General features: G+C 50.4%; 1 protein-coding gene across 1 annotated transcript in view; it reads right to left on the bottom strand.

Moving 5' to 3' along the window:
• MYBL2 (MYB proto-oncogene like 2) overlaps positions 1–13,013 on the bottom strand; it is a 51,763-nt gene extending 38,750 nt beyond the window's left edge. Inside the window, exons 1-2 of the mRNA XM_008016871.3 lie at positions 12,746–13,013; positions 5,874–5,967 (exon numbers count right to left, since the gene is read on the bottom strand). Of these exons, the coding sequence (XP_008015062.2) occupies positions 5,874–5,967; positions 12,746–12,765 (114 nt within the window). The 5' untranslated portion in view covers positions 12,766–13,013. The remainder of the gene's footprint in view (positions 1–5,873; positions 5,968–12,745) is intronic.
• Between the last annotated feature and the right edge of the window lie 1,176 nt (positions 13,014–14,189).

The following is a 14,189-nucleotide window of genomic DNA, read 5'->3' on the forward strand; positions in this document are numbered from 1 at the left end:
CCGTCTTGAAAAAATAAAATAAATAAATAAAACAGTCAAAATCACAGAAACAGAGTAGAAAGATAGCTGCCAAGGGCTGGAGGGTGGGAGAAGAGTGAATTCATGTTTAATTAGTTTCAGTTTTCCGTCTGTTTTTTAAGACAGGGTCTCGCTTGGTCACCCAAGCTAGAGTGCAGTGGTGCAAACAGAGCCCACCACATCCTCAACCTCATGGGCTTAAGTGATCCTTCCACCTCAGCCTCCCAAGTAGGTCGGACCATAGACACACACCACCATGCCTGGCTAATTTTTGGGTTTTTGGAGAGACAGGATCTCGCATATTCCTCAGGCTGGTCTAGACTGCCTCAAGCAATCTCCTCCCTTGGGCTCCCAAAGTGCTGAGATTACAGGCCTGAGCCACTGTGACCCACCAAGTTGGTGAGTATTTTTTTGTTTTGTTTTTAATGACAGGGCCTTGCTATGTTTCCCCGGCTGGTCTAGGACTCCTGGACTCAGGCAATCCTCCTGCTTCGGCCTCCCACAGTGCTCGGTTTACAGGCATAAACCACCGCACTCAGCCTCGTTTCCAATTTCAAAGATGAAAAAGTTTTAGAGATCTTTTGCAAAACAATATGAAAATACTTAACACCACTGAACTACAAAGTTAAAGATGGTTAAGGGGTAGATTTAAGGGGGAGGAAAAGGGGGATAAATTTAAAGTGAGATGGTTTTGTCACACATACAAATTTATATGTGTATATATGCATACATGCTCCTAGACAGAAAAATTGTTCACAATGCAGCTCACCACAGGAATCAAAACCCTCAACTACAGCTTGGCCAGAACCAGCACAGGCTGGGCAAAGTCACCGTAAATTCTTTGGGTGAGCCAGCCCAGGCCTGCACTCACAGGTCCACCTGTGGCCAGTCCAGGACACCCTTCCCTACCCAAACCATGCCCCCTCCCTGCCCTGGCCAGGCTCACACCTGCTTCCTCCCGTGTTCCCCAGTCCATCTCTGGCACCACCACCCTCCCAGACAATTGACCTGGATACTATCGTTTCCAAATTTACACTCTTTCCACCTGCCCTGGGACTCCCTGATATGGTCAGCTCCATCCCCGCACTGCCCTCTCCACAGCCACCTCCTGCCTGCCTGGCACAGCGCCCTCTCCCACTCCCTCAGCACTGGTCTCTCAGCCCCAACCTGTGCTCTATATCTCTTTTTTTTTTTTTTTTTTGAGACAGAGTTTTGCTCTTGTTGCCCAGGCTGGAGTGCAATGGCGCAATCTCAGCTCACTGCAACTTCCACCTCCTGGGTTCAATTGATTCTTCTGCCTCAGCCTCCCAAGTTGCTGGGATTACAGGTACCCACCACCATACCCGGCTAATTTTCTGTATTTTTAGTAGAGACAGGGCTCTGACGTGCTGGCCAGGCTGGTCTTGAACTCCTAGCCTCAGGTGATCCACGTGCCTCAGCCTCCCAAAGTGCTGGGATTATAGGTGTGAGCCACCGCGCCAGGCCACCCATCTCTCTTATCGATTCCCCACACAGCAGATGAGCTCCCCTGAAGCCCGGCTACATTCACATTACTCCCTGCATTAGAAACCTTCCATCTTTGTCCAGTTCAGACTTAGAAAAAACAAACCAAAAACAAAGCTAACCTGGCTTTGCATTGAGAGCTGAACAATCCTACAGCTTCTAAGCCTAACACTCAAGGCCCTCGAGGAATCAACCCCGATGTATTCTTTTGTCTCCGTCAACCACTTCTCCACCCCCTCAAGGACCCTTCCCTCCAACCAAACTGGCCTCCTGTACTGGCTTTTCTCCACCTACAGCCCCTTTCCTGATCTGACTTACCCAACTTTTTGCACACTGTAGGTCTTCCCTCACTATTAAATTTCCAAATCCTCATCCTTAGCTCGAAGGTCACTTTTTCCATGTAAGTTTCCTTAACCTCGTCAGGCAGCAGTTATATCTCCTACTAAAGGTACTCGCCATCCACTCATCCTACAATTATCAGGTGCCCAGAGCTATAACAGTGAGCACCAACAGACACTGATCCTACCGGTGCCGCGGATGACCACAGCGCATCCCAGGGACCTGCGCACGGTCTTATCTCTCCATCCCAGGGAGAAAGCTGCTCTGGGGTAGAAACTTGGCCTTGTTTATTCTTCTAAACCCACAAGACCCAAATATAGTCCCTAGTACACAACAGGATGAGCAGAAAAGGTTTGCTAAGCACGCATCTGGAAAAACATCTTTCATGATTAAAAAGGGTTTTACCACTCACACAGCAAGTTTTAGAAAAAACAAAACAAGCTAGTCATGGTGGCTCCTGCCTATAATCCCAACACTTTAGGAGGCCAAGGCAGGAAGATTGCTTGAGCCCAGGAGACTAGCCTGGGCAACACAGCAAGACCCTCTTCTCTATTTAAAAACAAAAAATCAGGCCTGGCGTGGTGGCTCACGCCTGTAATCCCAGCACTTTGGGAGGCTGAGGCGGGCAGACCACAAGGTCAGGCGATTGAGACCATCCTGGCTAACATGGTAAAACCCCGTCTCTTTGAAAAATACAAAAAATTAGCCGGGTGTGGTGGCGGGCGCTGTCTCAAAAAAAAAAAAAAAAAAAACCCAAACCTAAATAAGGACACCTATGATGTTACCTATGGGTTGAAAACAAAACAAAACAAAAAACACTGAAGAACTGAAGACACTAAGAACAAATGAGATAAAATAAAAAGGCCAGTAGGAGTCTAAAACGGTACAATCAATTAAGAAAAAGGCAGTTTCTGTAAAACTAAACATACACCTACCTCATGACCATACCTAACTATCTTCCCAAAAGAAAGGAAAACATGTATTTGCAAAAAGACTTATGCAAGAATCTTCATGGTAGCACTATACACAATAGCCAAAAACCGGAAACAATCCAAACATCCATCAACAGGTGAATCGCTGTGTGCTATATATACCCATACAACGGAATACTATCCAGTGATAGAAAAGGACAAGTTACTGAATCACCCAACACTATGCTGAACAAAAGCCAGATGCAAAGAATGCAACCGTATGATTTCATGTACAGAAGATTCAAGAACAGGCAAAACACATTATCCTAAGCAAACACAGGAACAGAAAACCAAATATCACATATCCTTACCTATAAGAGCCAAACACTGAATACACATGGACACGAAAAACGGAACAAGGACACCAGGACCTACTTGAGGGTGGAGGGTGGGAGGAGGATGAGGATCAAAAAACTACCTATTGGGGCTGGGTGCAGTGGCTCACGCCTGTAATCCCAGCACTTTAGGAGGCTGAAGTGGGAAGATCACCTGAGGTCAGGAGTTCAAGACAAGCCTGGTGAACATGGCGAAACTCTGTCCCTACTAAAAATATAAAAATTTGCCAGGTGTGGTGGCATGTGCCTTTAATCCCAGCTACTTGAGAGGCTGAGGTAGGAGAATCGCTTGAACCCAGGAGGCGGAGGTGGCAGTGAGCTGAGATCACGCGCTACTGCACTCCAGCCTGGGCAACAGAGCCTGTCTAAAAAAAAAAAAAAACTACCTATCGGGTACCATGCTTATTACCTAGGTAACAAAATAACCTGTACATCAAACTCCCATGACACACAATTTACCTATATAACAGACCTGCACATATACCCCTGAACCTAAAGTTAACACACACACACACACACACACACACACACACACACACCCCAAAAAGAAACAGGCAAAACAAATCAATCAGCAATTGCCTGGAGCTGGGGAAGTCTGACCACAAAGGGCCACAAGGACTTCTTGGGATAATCAGGGTGGAGCTTACATTGGTATGTGCATTTGTCAAAAATGATCAGGTTGGGCGCGGTGGCTCAAGCCTGTAATCCCAGCACTTTGGGAGGCCGAGATGGGCGGATCACGAGGTCAGGAAATCGAGACCATCCTGGCTAACACGGTGAAACCCCGTCTCTACTAAAAAATACAAAAAACTAGCCGGGCGCGGTGGCGGGCGCCTGTAGTCCCAGCTACTCAGGAGGCTGAGGCAGGAGAATGATGTAAACCCGGGAGGCGGAGCTTGCAGTGAGCTGAGATCCGGCCACTGCTCTCCAGCCTGGGAGACAGAGCGAGACTCCATCTCACAAAAAAAAAAAAAAAAAAAAAAAAAGTGATCAAACTGGCTGGCCGCAGTGGCTCACACCTGTAATCCCAGCACTTTGGGAGGCCAAGGTGGGTGGATTGCTTGAGGTCAGGAGTTCAAGACTAGCCTGGCCAACATGGTAAAACATCCCATTGCTACAAAAATACAAGAATTAGCTGGGCATGATGGCGGGTGCCTGTAATCCTAGCGACTCGGGAGGCTCAGGCCAGAGAATTGCTTGAACCCAGGAAGCGGAGGTTACAGCAATCAGAGATCACGCCACTGTACTCCAGCCTGGGAGACAGAGACTCCATCTCAAAAAAAGAAAAAGAAAAAAAATACTGATCAAACTGTTCACCATAACGAGGGGCATTTGGCCAGGCACAGTAGCTCATACCTATAATCCTAGCACTTTGGAAGGCTGAGGTGGGAGAACTGCTTGAGCCTAGAAGTTTGAGACCAGCCTGGGCAACATGGCAAGACCCTATCTCTACAAAAAATACAAAAATTAGCCAGGCGTGGTGGCGCATGTCTGTGGTCCCAGCTACTCAGGAGGCTGAGGGGGGAGGATTGCTTGAGCCCAGAAAGTTGAGGATACAGTGAGCCATGCTAGCACAGCACTCCAGTCTGAGCGACAGAGCAAAAGCCCTGTCTCAAAAATGAAAAAACAATAGGGCATTTGATTGCATATGATTACACATAAATTATATTTCAATCATGTTTACTAGAAAATAAAAAGAGCTAGAAGGAAACCAGTTCAGGGCTTGATGTCAGAAGGTTCAATACAGTTCATTTTTTTCGAAAAAGAAAGTGGGAGTTGGCAGAGTGTGGTGGCTCACGCCTGTAATCCCAGCACTTTGGGAGGCCAAGGGGGGTGGATCATCTGAGGTCAGGAGTTCAAGATTAGCCTGGCCAACATGGTGAAACTCCGTCTCTACTAAAAATACAAAAATTAAGGCTGGGCACAGTGGCTCACGCCTGTAATCCCAGCACTTTGGGAGGTTGAGGTGCAGATCACAAGGTCACGAGCCTGGCCAGGATGGTGAAACGCCGTATCTACTAAAAATACAAAAAAAAAATTAGCGAGGCGTGGTGGCGCATGCCTGTAATCCCAGCTACTTGGGAGGCTGAGGCAGGAGAATTGCTTGAACCCAGGATGCAGAGGTTGCAGTGAGCCAAGATCATGCCACTGCACTCCAGCCTGGGTGACAGAGCAAGACTGTCTCAAAAAAAAAAAAAAAAAAAAAAATAGCTGGATGTGGTGGCTCACACTTGTAATCACACCTTCTCAGGAGGCTGAGGCAGGACAATCGCTTGAACCCAGGAGGCAGAGGTTGCAGTGAGCTGAGATTACGCCACTGCCCTCTAGCCTGGGTGACAAGAGCGAAACTCTGTCTCAAAAAAAGAAAACAAGAAAGAAAGGGGGAGTTACAGACTTAGCTGAATCTCCTAGCACTCAAAAGGCAAAAAGCACAATCAATGTCCATGACACAGAACATGCCAGCTGCTCAGGAGACACAATGGGCCCTGAGCTCTGGGACACACATCCCCTTCCCACCCGCTGAGTCCTCAGAATTGAGAGTCCCCCAGAATGCTCTGAGTACAGGCATGAGGTCAATCAGAGGACCCATCCCTTCCTTCACCCACTCCTCCTCTTCATCCCATCTGATGGGACATCAGGACTCCAGGCTCAGCTCCTCTGGACAGGCCCACAGCTGCCATCAATCCCCCCCTCCCCATGGACTCACCTCCTCATGGGTCCATTTGACCTTGCACTTGCTATCCCTCTGCTCTGGCACATCTGAATCTGTGTCCTGGTAGTGCAGCTCATCCAGATCCTCGCTATGGGGAAAGCAGGCCAAAGGTCAAGGATGGTGTTTTACGTTTTACATAATGGAGACCGTGTAGGCAGCGGCCAGCCCACCCTAGGGAAAGGTCTTGGGGAGAGAGCTTTTACTTTTTCTTAAGACATAGGCACTTCTGCTTCACTTATTTTTATTTTGAGACAGGGTCTCACTCTGTCACTGGGCTGGAATTCAGTGTGGCATGATCACAGCTCACTGCAGCCTTGAACTCCTGGACTCAAATGATCCCCCCGCCCCAGCCTCCTAAGTAGCTGGGACTACAGGGGCATGCCACCACACCCAGCTAACTTTTGTACTTTTTGTAGAGACAGGGTCTCACCATATTGCCCAGGGTGGTTTTGGACTCCTGGGCTCAAGCGATCCTCCCACCTCAGCCTCCCAAAGTGCTGGGACTATAGGCATGAGCCACCACATCTGACCTCACCGCTTTTTAAATTCTTTAATGAAACAGGGTTAAGAGCTACTTTCTTCTTTTTAATCTTTAGGAATGCCCTAGTGATTTCAAAAGCTGTAAGAAAAAGAGGTCAGGCACGGTGGCTCAAACCTGTAATCCCAGCACTTTGGGAGGCTAAGATGGGTGGACTGCTTGAGGTCAGGAGTTCAAGACCAGCCTGATGAAACACAGTGAAACCCCATCTCTACTAAAAATACAAATATTAGCTGGGCGCAGTGGTGCATGCCTGTAATCCCAGCTACTCAGGAGGCTGAGGCAGGAGAATTGCTTCAACCCAGAAGGTGAAGGTTGCAGTGAGCCAAGATCATGGCCACTGCACCCAGCCTGGGCAACAAAGCAAGACTCTGTCTCAAAAAAAAAAAAAAAAAAGAAAGGAAAAAAGGAAAAAGAAAGTTAAGATTTCACCAAGAATATTATGTTCAAAATCAGACTATCACTTTTCCCTTTCAGTAACAAACCCGCATGGATTTTTTTTTTTTTTTTTTTTTGGAGACGGAGTCTCGCTCTGTCGCCCAGGGTGGAGTGCAATGGCCAGATCTCAGCTCACTGCAAGCTCCGCCTCCCGGGTTTACGCCATTCTCCTGCCTCAGCCTCCTGAGTAGCTGGGACTACAGGCGCCCGCCACTACGCCCGGCTAGTTTTTTGTATTTTTTTAGTAGAGACGGGGTTTCACCGTGTTAGCCAGGATGGTCTCGATCTCCTGACCTCGTGATCCGCCTGTCTCGGCCTCCCAAAGTGCTGGGATTACAGGCTTGAGCCACCGCGCCTGGCCCCGCATGGATATTTTAAGGAATAAAGTTGATGAAGTAAGTTATCAGGCACCAGGATTTTAAGAGATATTAGTTATTTGGGAAAAAAATTCTAAATACATTATCTATGTCCATTTGTTGTTTTTCTTCTTTTAGGGAGAGTCTGGCTCTGTCTTTCAGACTGGAATATAGTGGCATAATCATAGCTTAATGCAGCCTCCAACTCCTAGGCTCAAGCAGTCCTCCCACCTCAGCCTCCCAAGTACCTGGGACTACTAGCAGATGACACCATGCCTGGCTATTTTGTATTTTTTTGTAGCAACATCTCACTATGTTGCCCGGGCTCATCTGGAACTCCTGGACTTAAGCAATCCTCCCACCTTGGCCTCCCAAAGTGCTGAGATTACAGGCCTCAGTCACCATGACTGGCCAAGTTGTTTTTTCATATGTGGATTTTTTTTTTTTTGTAATGACAGGGTCTCAGTATGTTGCCCATACTGGTCTTGAACTCCTGGGCTCAAGTGATCCTCCTGCCTCAGCCTCCAAAGTAACTGGGATTACAGGTGTGCACCACCGTGTCCAGCTTACGTCCATTTTGCAAATCCCTTTTCAATCCTTGCCTACACACAGGCTTAATGGAGAGAAATATCAGCGTACAGTATCCTGTTTTGTTTTTTTTGAGAAGCAGTTTCACTCTGTCGCCCACGCTAGAGTGAAATGGCAACATCTCAGCTCACTGCAACCTCCTCCCCCCAGGTTCAGGCAATTCTTGCCTCAGCTTCCCGAGTAGCTTGGGATTACAGGTGCCTGCCACCACGACTGGCTAATTTTTTTTTTTTTTTTGCATTTTAACAAAGACAGGGTTTCACCATCTTGGTCAGGCTGCTCTTGAACTCCTGACCTCATGATCTACCCGCCTCAGCCTCCCAAAGTGCTGGGATTACAGGCGTAAGCCACCACGCCCGGCCCAGTGTACAATATCTTCTAACATGGCTGTAGTGGGGCGGGGGGGAAACAGTACGAGCTGCTTTGAGTTCTGAGTGTTTTTACTCTACCAGGCAATCTTCCAAGTTGCTCCAAAAAATTCTCATATTTATCCAGTTTAATAGTTACAAAAACGGAAATCGGGCCACATACGGTGGCTCACACCTGTAATCCCAGCACTTTGGGAGGCCAAGGTAGGAAGATCACCTGAGGTTGGGAGTTCAAGACTAGCCTGACCAACATGGAGAAATCCCACCTCTACTAAAAACACAAAATTAGATGGGTGTGGTGGCACATGCCTGTAATCCCAGCTACTCAGGAGGCTGAGGCAGGAGAATCGCTTGAACCTGGGTGGCGGAGGTTGCCGTGAGCCAAGATCAAGTCACTGCACTCTAGCCTGGGCAACAAGAGCAAAACTCCGTCTCCAAAAAAAAAAAAAAAGAAAATCAGCCCAAAAAATGGGCACGGTGGCTCACGTCTGTAATCCCAGTACTTTGGGAGGCCAAGGTAGGCGGATCACAAAGTCAGGGGTTCGAGACCAGTCTGGCCAACATGGTGAAATTACAATTTTGTAATTTTTTGTAAAAATACAAAAAAAACTGGCTGGGTATGGTGGCATGCGCCTGTAATCCCAGCTACTCAGAGGCTGAGGCAGAATTGCTTGAACCCAGGAGGCAGAGGTCACAGTGAGTGGAGATCAGAGATCGTGCTACCACACTCCAGCCTGGGCAACAGAGCGAGACTCCACCTCAAAAAAAAAAAAAAAAAAAAAAAATACAAAAACACAAAAATTAGCTGGGCACGGTGGCGTGTACCTGCAGTCCCAGCTACTCGGGAAGTTGAGGCAGGAGAACTGCTTGAACCCAGCAGGCAGAGGTTGCAGTGAGTCGAGATCCTGCCACTGCACTACAGCCTGGGCAATAGAGGGAGACTCCGTCTCAAAAAAAAAAAAAAAAAAAAGGAAATCATATAGGATCCACCTCCAGAGATGTCAGGTGCTTGAGGAAAGTTAGTAATCTTTCCCCAACTCCACCCGACAGGACCTGCATCAGGTCACGTTGGTCAGGTAAGTTGCTAGGTCAGACATTTGTAAACTGGAAAAAGCTTACAGGTTTCCAAACAAGGCAAGTCTAGCTCTTGTGACCAAATAAAAGGCAGCTTACTATGCTCTTCACATTATCTTCTCCTTGTTTTCCAGAGCTCACCATTGCTTCCTAGAGTCACTCCTATACTTCCACAGCACATGTCTCAGGCCCTTACACTGCAACTGCCTGTCTCCTCTACATCATCTACAAAGGTCAGCTCCACCTCGGTATCCCAGGGTTTATCACCAAAAGGTCTTAAATGTTTGCCCAGGGACTGACTGAATACACAAATGAATGAAAAAATGTGCAAAGCTGCTGCCTATTAGTCAATAAGAAATACTAATTAAATGTTTTAGGCCAGGCAAGACCAGTTTCAAAAGAAAAAAATTTTCAGAAACAGGAAAGGAAGGGTGTCTACAGCCAGCAATACAGAAGGATCTGGAATTCATTCCTGATCCAGCTCATGGGTCCTCCACCACTGCAATACAGAAGGCAAAAATCCAGAAGATACTAATAACAGAATGAAGCTGGCTTCAAAATCAACTGCACCCAGACAGCTTGTGACAGAAACCATCTTTGCTTCTCCAGCGTCCAGCACAAAGAAGGCCTGGCTTCTAACAGAAGGTCAGCAAATATTCTTTCAAGGATGAAAGGATATCTGCATGGACACTCCCTCATGTTCCAATGCTGTTTATTTTTATTTATTTATTTATTTTTGAGATAGAGTCTCGCTTTGTTCCCAGGTTGGAGTGCAGTGGCATGATCTCCACTCACTGCACCTCCGCCTCCTGGATTCAAGCGAATTCTCCTGCCTCAGCCCCCTGAGTAGCTGTGATTACAGGCACCTACCACCACACCCGGCTAATTTTTGTATTTTTGGTAGAGATGAGGGGTTTCACCATGTTGGTCAAGCTGGTCTTGGAACTCTTGGCCTCAAGTGATCCACCCGCCTTGGCCTCCCAAAGTGCTGGGACTACAGGCATAAGCCACCACACCCAGCCTCCAATGCTGTTAGATAGGGTCAGCATCTCAGACAGCTGGGAGATTTCTGTGAGATGATATACTTTACCGCGTGCGCTGGCCATCAACTTCACCCACATTCTCATTATCCCCACTTAAAAGATGCGGAAATTGAGGCTCAGAGGGGTCAGGCCACTTGCCAAGTTCTGGACCTTCCTAACTCCAGACACCTGCAAGTCCTCACATCCTAATCCCGGCTGAAAAAGCAGAGGCCAGTTAGTGGTGGCAACCACATTTTGGTCCAACATACCCTACCTTTTACCCTTCAACGTGCTGAGCTCTGCTCCAGGACTGGGGTGAGTCAGAGATAAAGTGGGAAGTGGGGCACTAGGGCAGAGGAGAGTTACAGCAAATGGCCAGGAAAAGGGCTGAGGGCTGTGGAGCTGCCATCCTTCACATGGGAGGGGTTCCTCCACTGAGCCCCTCAGGGGAGAAGTAGCTGAGGACCTGAGGGTGGTCTAGGGGCAGTCACTTCTGGAATGAACAAAAAGTCAGGATAGGGCCAGGCAAGGTGGCTCACACCTGTACTCCCAGGACTTTGGGAGGCCAAGGGAGGAGAATCCCTGGAAGCCAGGAGTTCGAGACCAGCCTGGGTAACATAGTGAGGTGAGACACGACGCCAGGCCACCGCCCCCCACCACCCGCACTAATCCTAGCACTTCTGAGGCCAAGGTGGGCAGATTGCCTGAGCAACATAGTGAAACCTGTCTCTACTAAAAATCCAAAAAATTAGCCAGGCGTGGCGGCATGCGCCCGTAGTCCCAGCTACTCGGGAGGCTGAGACAGAATTCCTCGAACCCAGGAGGCAGAGGTTGCAGTGAGCCAAGATTGTGCCACTGCACTCCAGCCTGGGCGACAGAGCGAGAGTCTGTCTCCTAAATAAATAAACAAAACAATTAGCCAGTTGTGGCAGCGCGTGCCCGCAGTCCCAGCTACTCAGCCTGCAGTCCCAGCTGGCTGAGGTGGGAGATCGAGGTTGCAGTGACCTATGATTGCACCACAGCACTCCAGCCTGGACCGCAGAGCGAGACCCTGTCTCAAAAAAAAAAAAAAAAAAAAAAAAAAAAAAAAAAACAAACAAACAAACCAGGGCAGGGTCTGATAGGTGCCTGAACAAAAAACTTCCTGGACAGTGGTGCTGCCCCTGGGAAAATGGGGCCTGAGGAACATAGTCCCTGTGCTTATATCCCTATCCTCAGCCCGAAAAGACAAAAATCTAGAGGGATGTAAGGCTTCATCTTTAGATGAGGCTATCGTCTAAAGAGGGACCGAAGGTTGGCTGGGCGCGGTGGCTCATGCCTGTAATCCCAGCACTTTGGGAGGCAGAGGCGGGCAGAACACAAGGTCAGGAGATCGAGACCACCCTGGCTAACATGGTGAAACCCTGTCTCTACCAAAAATACAAGAAACTAGCTCGGTGTGGTGGCACGCGCCTGTAGTCCCAGCTACCTGGGAGGCTGAGGCAGGAGAATCGCTTGAACCTAGGAGGAGGTTGCAGTGAGAGCCACTGCACTCCAACCTGGGTGACAGGAGACTCCGTCTCAAAAAAAAAAAAAAAAAAAAGAGGGCCCGAAGGTTATCTGAGCTACAGGGATCCAGGCAGGGTAGAGGTCAGGACCCCACTGTCCTGTCTCCCAGGCAGGCTGAAAAGCCTGGAGCTGAGGCCCCAGGCGCACAGGTGTAAGAGAGGAATCTGGAGCCACAGACCTAGCTCCGGGATCCGGGCTCCGCTCTGCCACTTAAGTCTTTGGGGAAATAAGTAAAATGGAGACCGCAGTTCCTGCCTTTGCCCCAGGGACTCTCTCCCCCGCACCTTCAACCCCAGCTGCCCAAAACTCCTCGTGGGAACAGGAAGAGAGGTCTCAAACGGAACCAAGCTGGGGCGCGAAACCCAGGTGGGAGAGACAAAAGAGCCCCCAACTCAGCACCCTTCTCAGTCCAGGGGAGAGGGCTTGGGGGGCTCTGTGCTCCCCGGAATGTTGAGGAGCAAAGCCCACCCACCAAGTTGACCCAAAACTAGGCTGGAACAAGTGCCTCCCAGGCTCGGCCTCCCACTGGCTGGGACTCTGGAGACTCCCTCTCGTTCCCAGGGGTCGCCTTCCTCCCCGGCGAAGGCCCTGCCAGCTGACACCGGCCGGCCCACCCCCATCCCGCAATTAGGCGGGAGACAAAATGACATCATACAGGGCTTGGCCCGGGTCCCAGGAGACCCGCCCGTCCCAGCTCCGAGGCCCAGCAGGCCCGGGTAGCCGCAGGGACTCCCAAGAGCCCCCCAGCTTTACGCGCGCCCCTGCCTCAGAGGGCCCAGGACGCAGCATTTCCGCGGAAACAACCCGCCCCCAACACACACACACACACACCCCTAGCTTGGAGGGAGCCTGGGGAGGGTCTGGGGGAGCTGGGTGGGGGAGGGGTGAATTAAAGGGAGGGGGAGGGGACCTCTGCCCGCCCGACTTGTCTCACCAGCGCGTCCGCCGAGACATCCCCCCGGCCCGGACCGCGCCGCGCTCGCCCGCCCGCCGGCTGAGCCCGGAGCGGGAGCCGGGCCGGGGTCAGGACCCAGGCTGCTCCGGTCGCTCCGGGCCCCGGGCCGCGCTAGGAGGCGTCAGCGTGTCAGCAGGTCCCGCGCTCCCCGCTCGCAGGAACTGCAGCCGCTGCCGGCGCGGGTTGAAGCACTTTTCTATCTCCCGCCAAGCGCGTAGGCGCCGCCCGGGCCTGGCGCGCGGGCGACGGGGGAGGGGCCTTTGGGGGGGCGGAGCCGGTGGGGCGGGGCCTGCGGGGCGGCACCTGCCCAAACCCTCCAGGGCCTGCTGCAGGACCGGGCTAGCGGCCGCCACTTCGGAGTTACGGAGCGGGCCGTGATATGACTGAGGCCTGGCTCAGGTGTCAGTCCGTGGCGGCCCAGGAGTAGCCCACATAGCGAAGACCAAGCAAGGGGAATGAGGCGCGAGCATGGGAGAGCCAGCCAGGGAAAGCGCCAGGGCGGAATCCCCCACGCTAGTCCAAGCCACTCCTGCGTCCCTACCGCCCCACGCTAAAGCGGCCCCTCACCCTACCTGTGCCTCTCCCTGCTTCCTCTCCTGCCTCCGAGAGACCCTCCTTAATAGACTTTAGTTTTTGTTGTTTATTTTCTTAGAGGCAGGGTCTTGCTCTATCGCCCAGGCTGGAGTGCAGTTTCGCGATCATAGCTCACTGCAACCTCTACCTCCTAGGCTCAACCGATCCTCCCACCTCAGCCTCCCGAGTAGCTAAAACCAGCACTCGCCACCACACCCGGCTGATTTTTTTTTTTGAGACGGAGTCTCGCTCTGTTGCCAGGCTCGAGTGCAGTGGCGCGATCTTGGCTCGCTGCAACCTCCACCTCCCAGGTTAAAGTGATACCCCTGCCTCAGCCTCCCAAGTAGCTGGAACTACAGGCGCGCGCCACTACGCCCGGTTTTTTTGTTTGTTTTGTTTTTTTGGTATTTTAGTATTTTAGTAGAGACGGGGTTTCACCATGTTGGCCAGGATGGTCTGGATCTCCTGACCTCGTGATCCTCCCGCCTCGGCCTCCCAAAGTGCTGGGATTACAGGAGTGAGCCACCGCGCTTTTTTTTTTTTTTTTTTTTTTTTTTTTTAAGAGAAGGGGGTCTTGCTATGTTGCCTAGGCTGATCTGGAAACTCCTAGGCTCAAGGGATCTTGCCGCTTTGTCCTCCCAGAGTGCTGGGATTACAGGCATTAGCCCCGGGCAAGAATGACTCTCCCTAAATGCAAACCTGACTTTACTTTTGCAGAATTAAAAACCGTCCTCCTCTCCCTCAAGGTAAATTCCTTACTCCACAATCAGATTTATCTGATCTGCCAGACCACCACCCAGCCCTGGCCAAAAGAAATGGTGTCTTTGTCTTTGCCTGAGCCATTACCAAG

The sequence above is a fragment of the Chlorocebus sabaeus genome, chromosome 2 (assembly GCF_047675955.1).
Source record: "Chlorocebus sabaeus isolate Y175 chromosome 2, mChlSab1.0.hap1, whole genome shotgun sequence".
Lineage (NCBI taxonomy): Eukaryota > Metazoa > Chordata > Mammalia > Primates > Cercopithecidae > Chlorocebus > Chlorocebus sabaeus.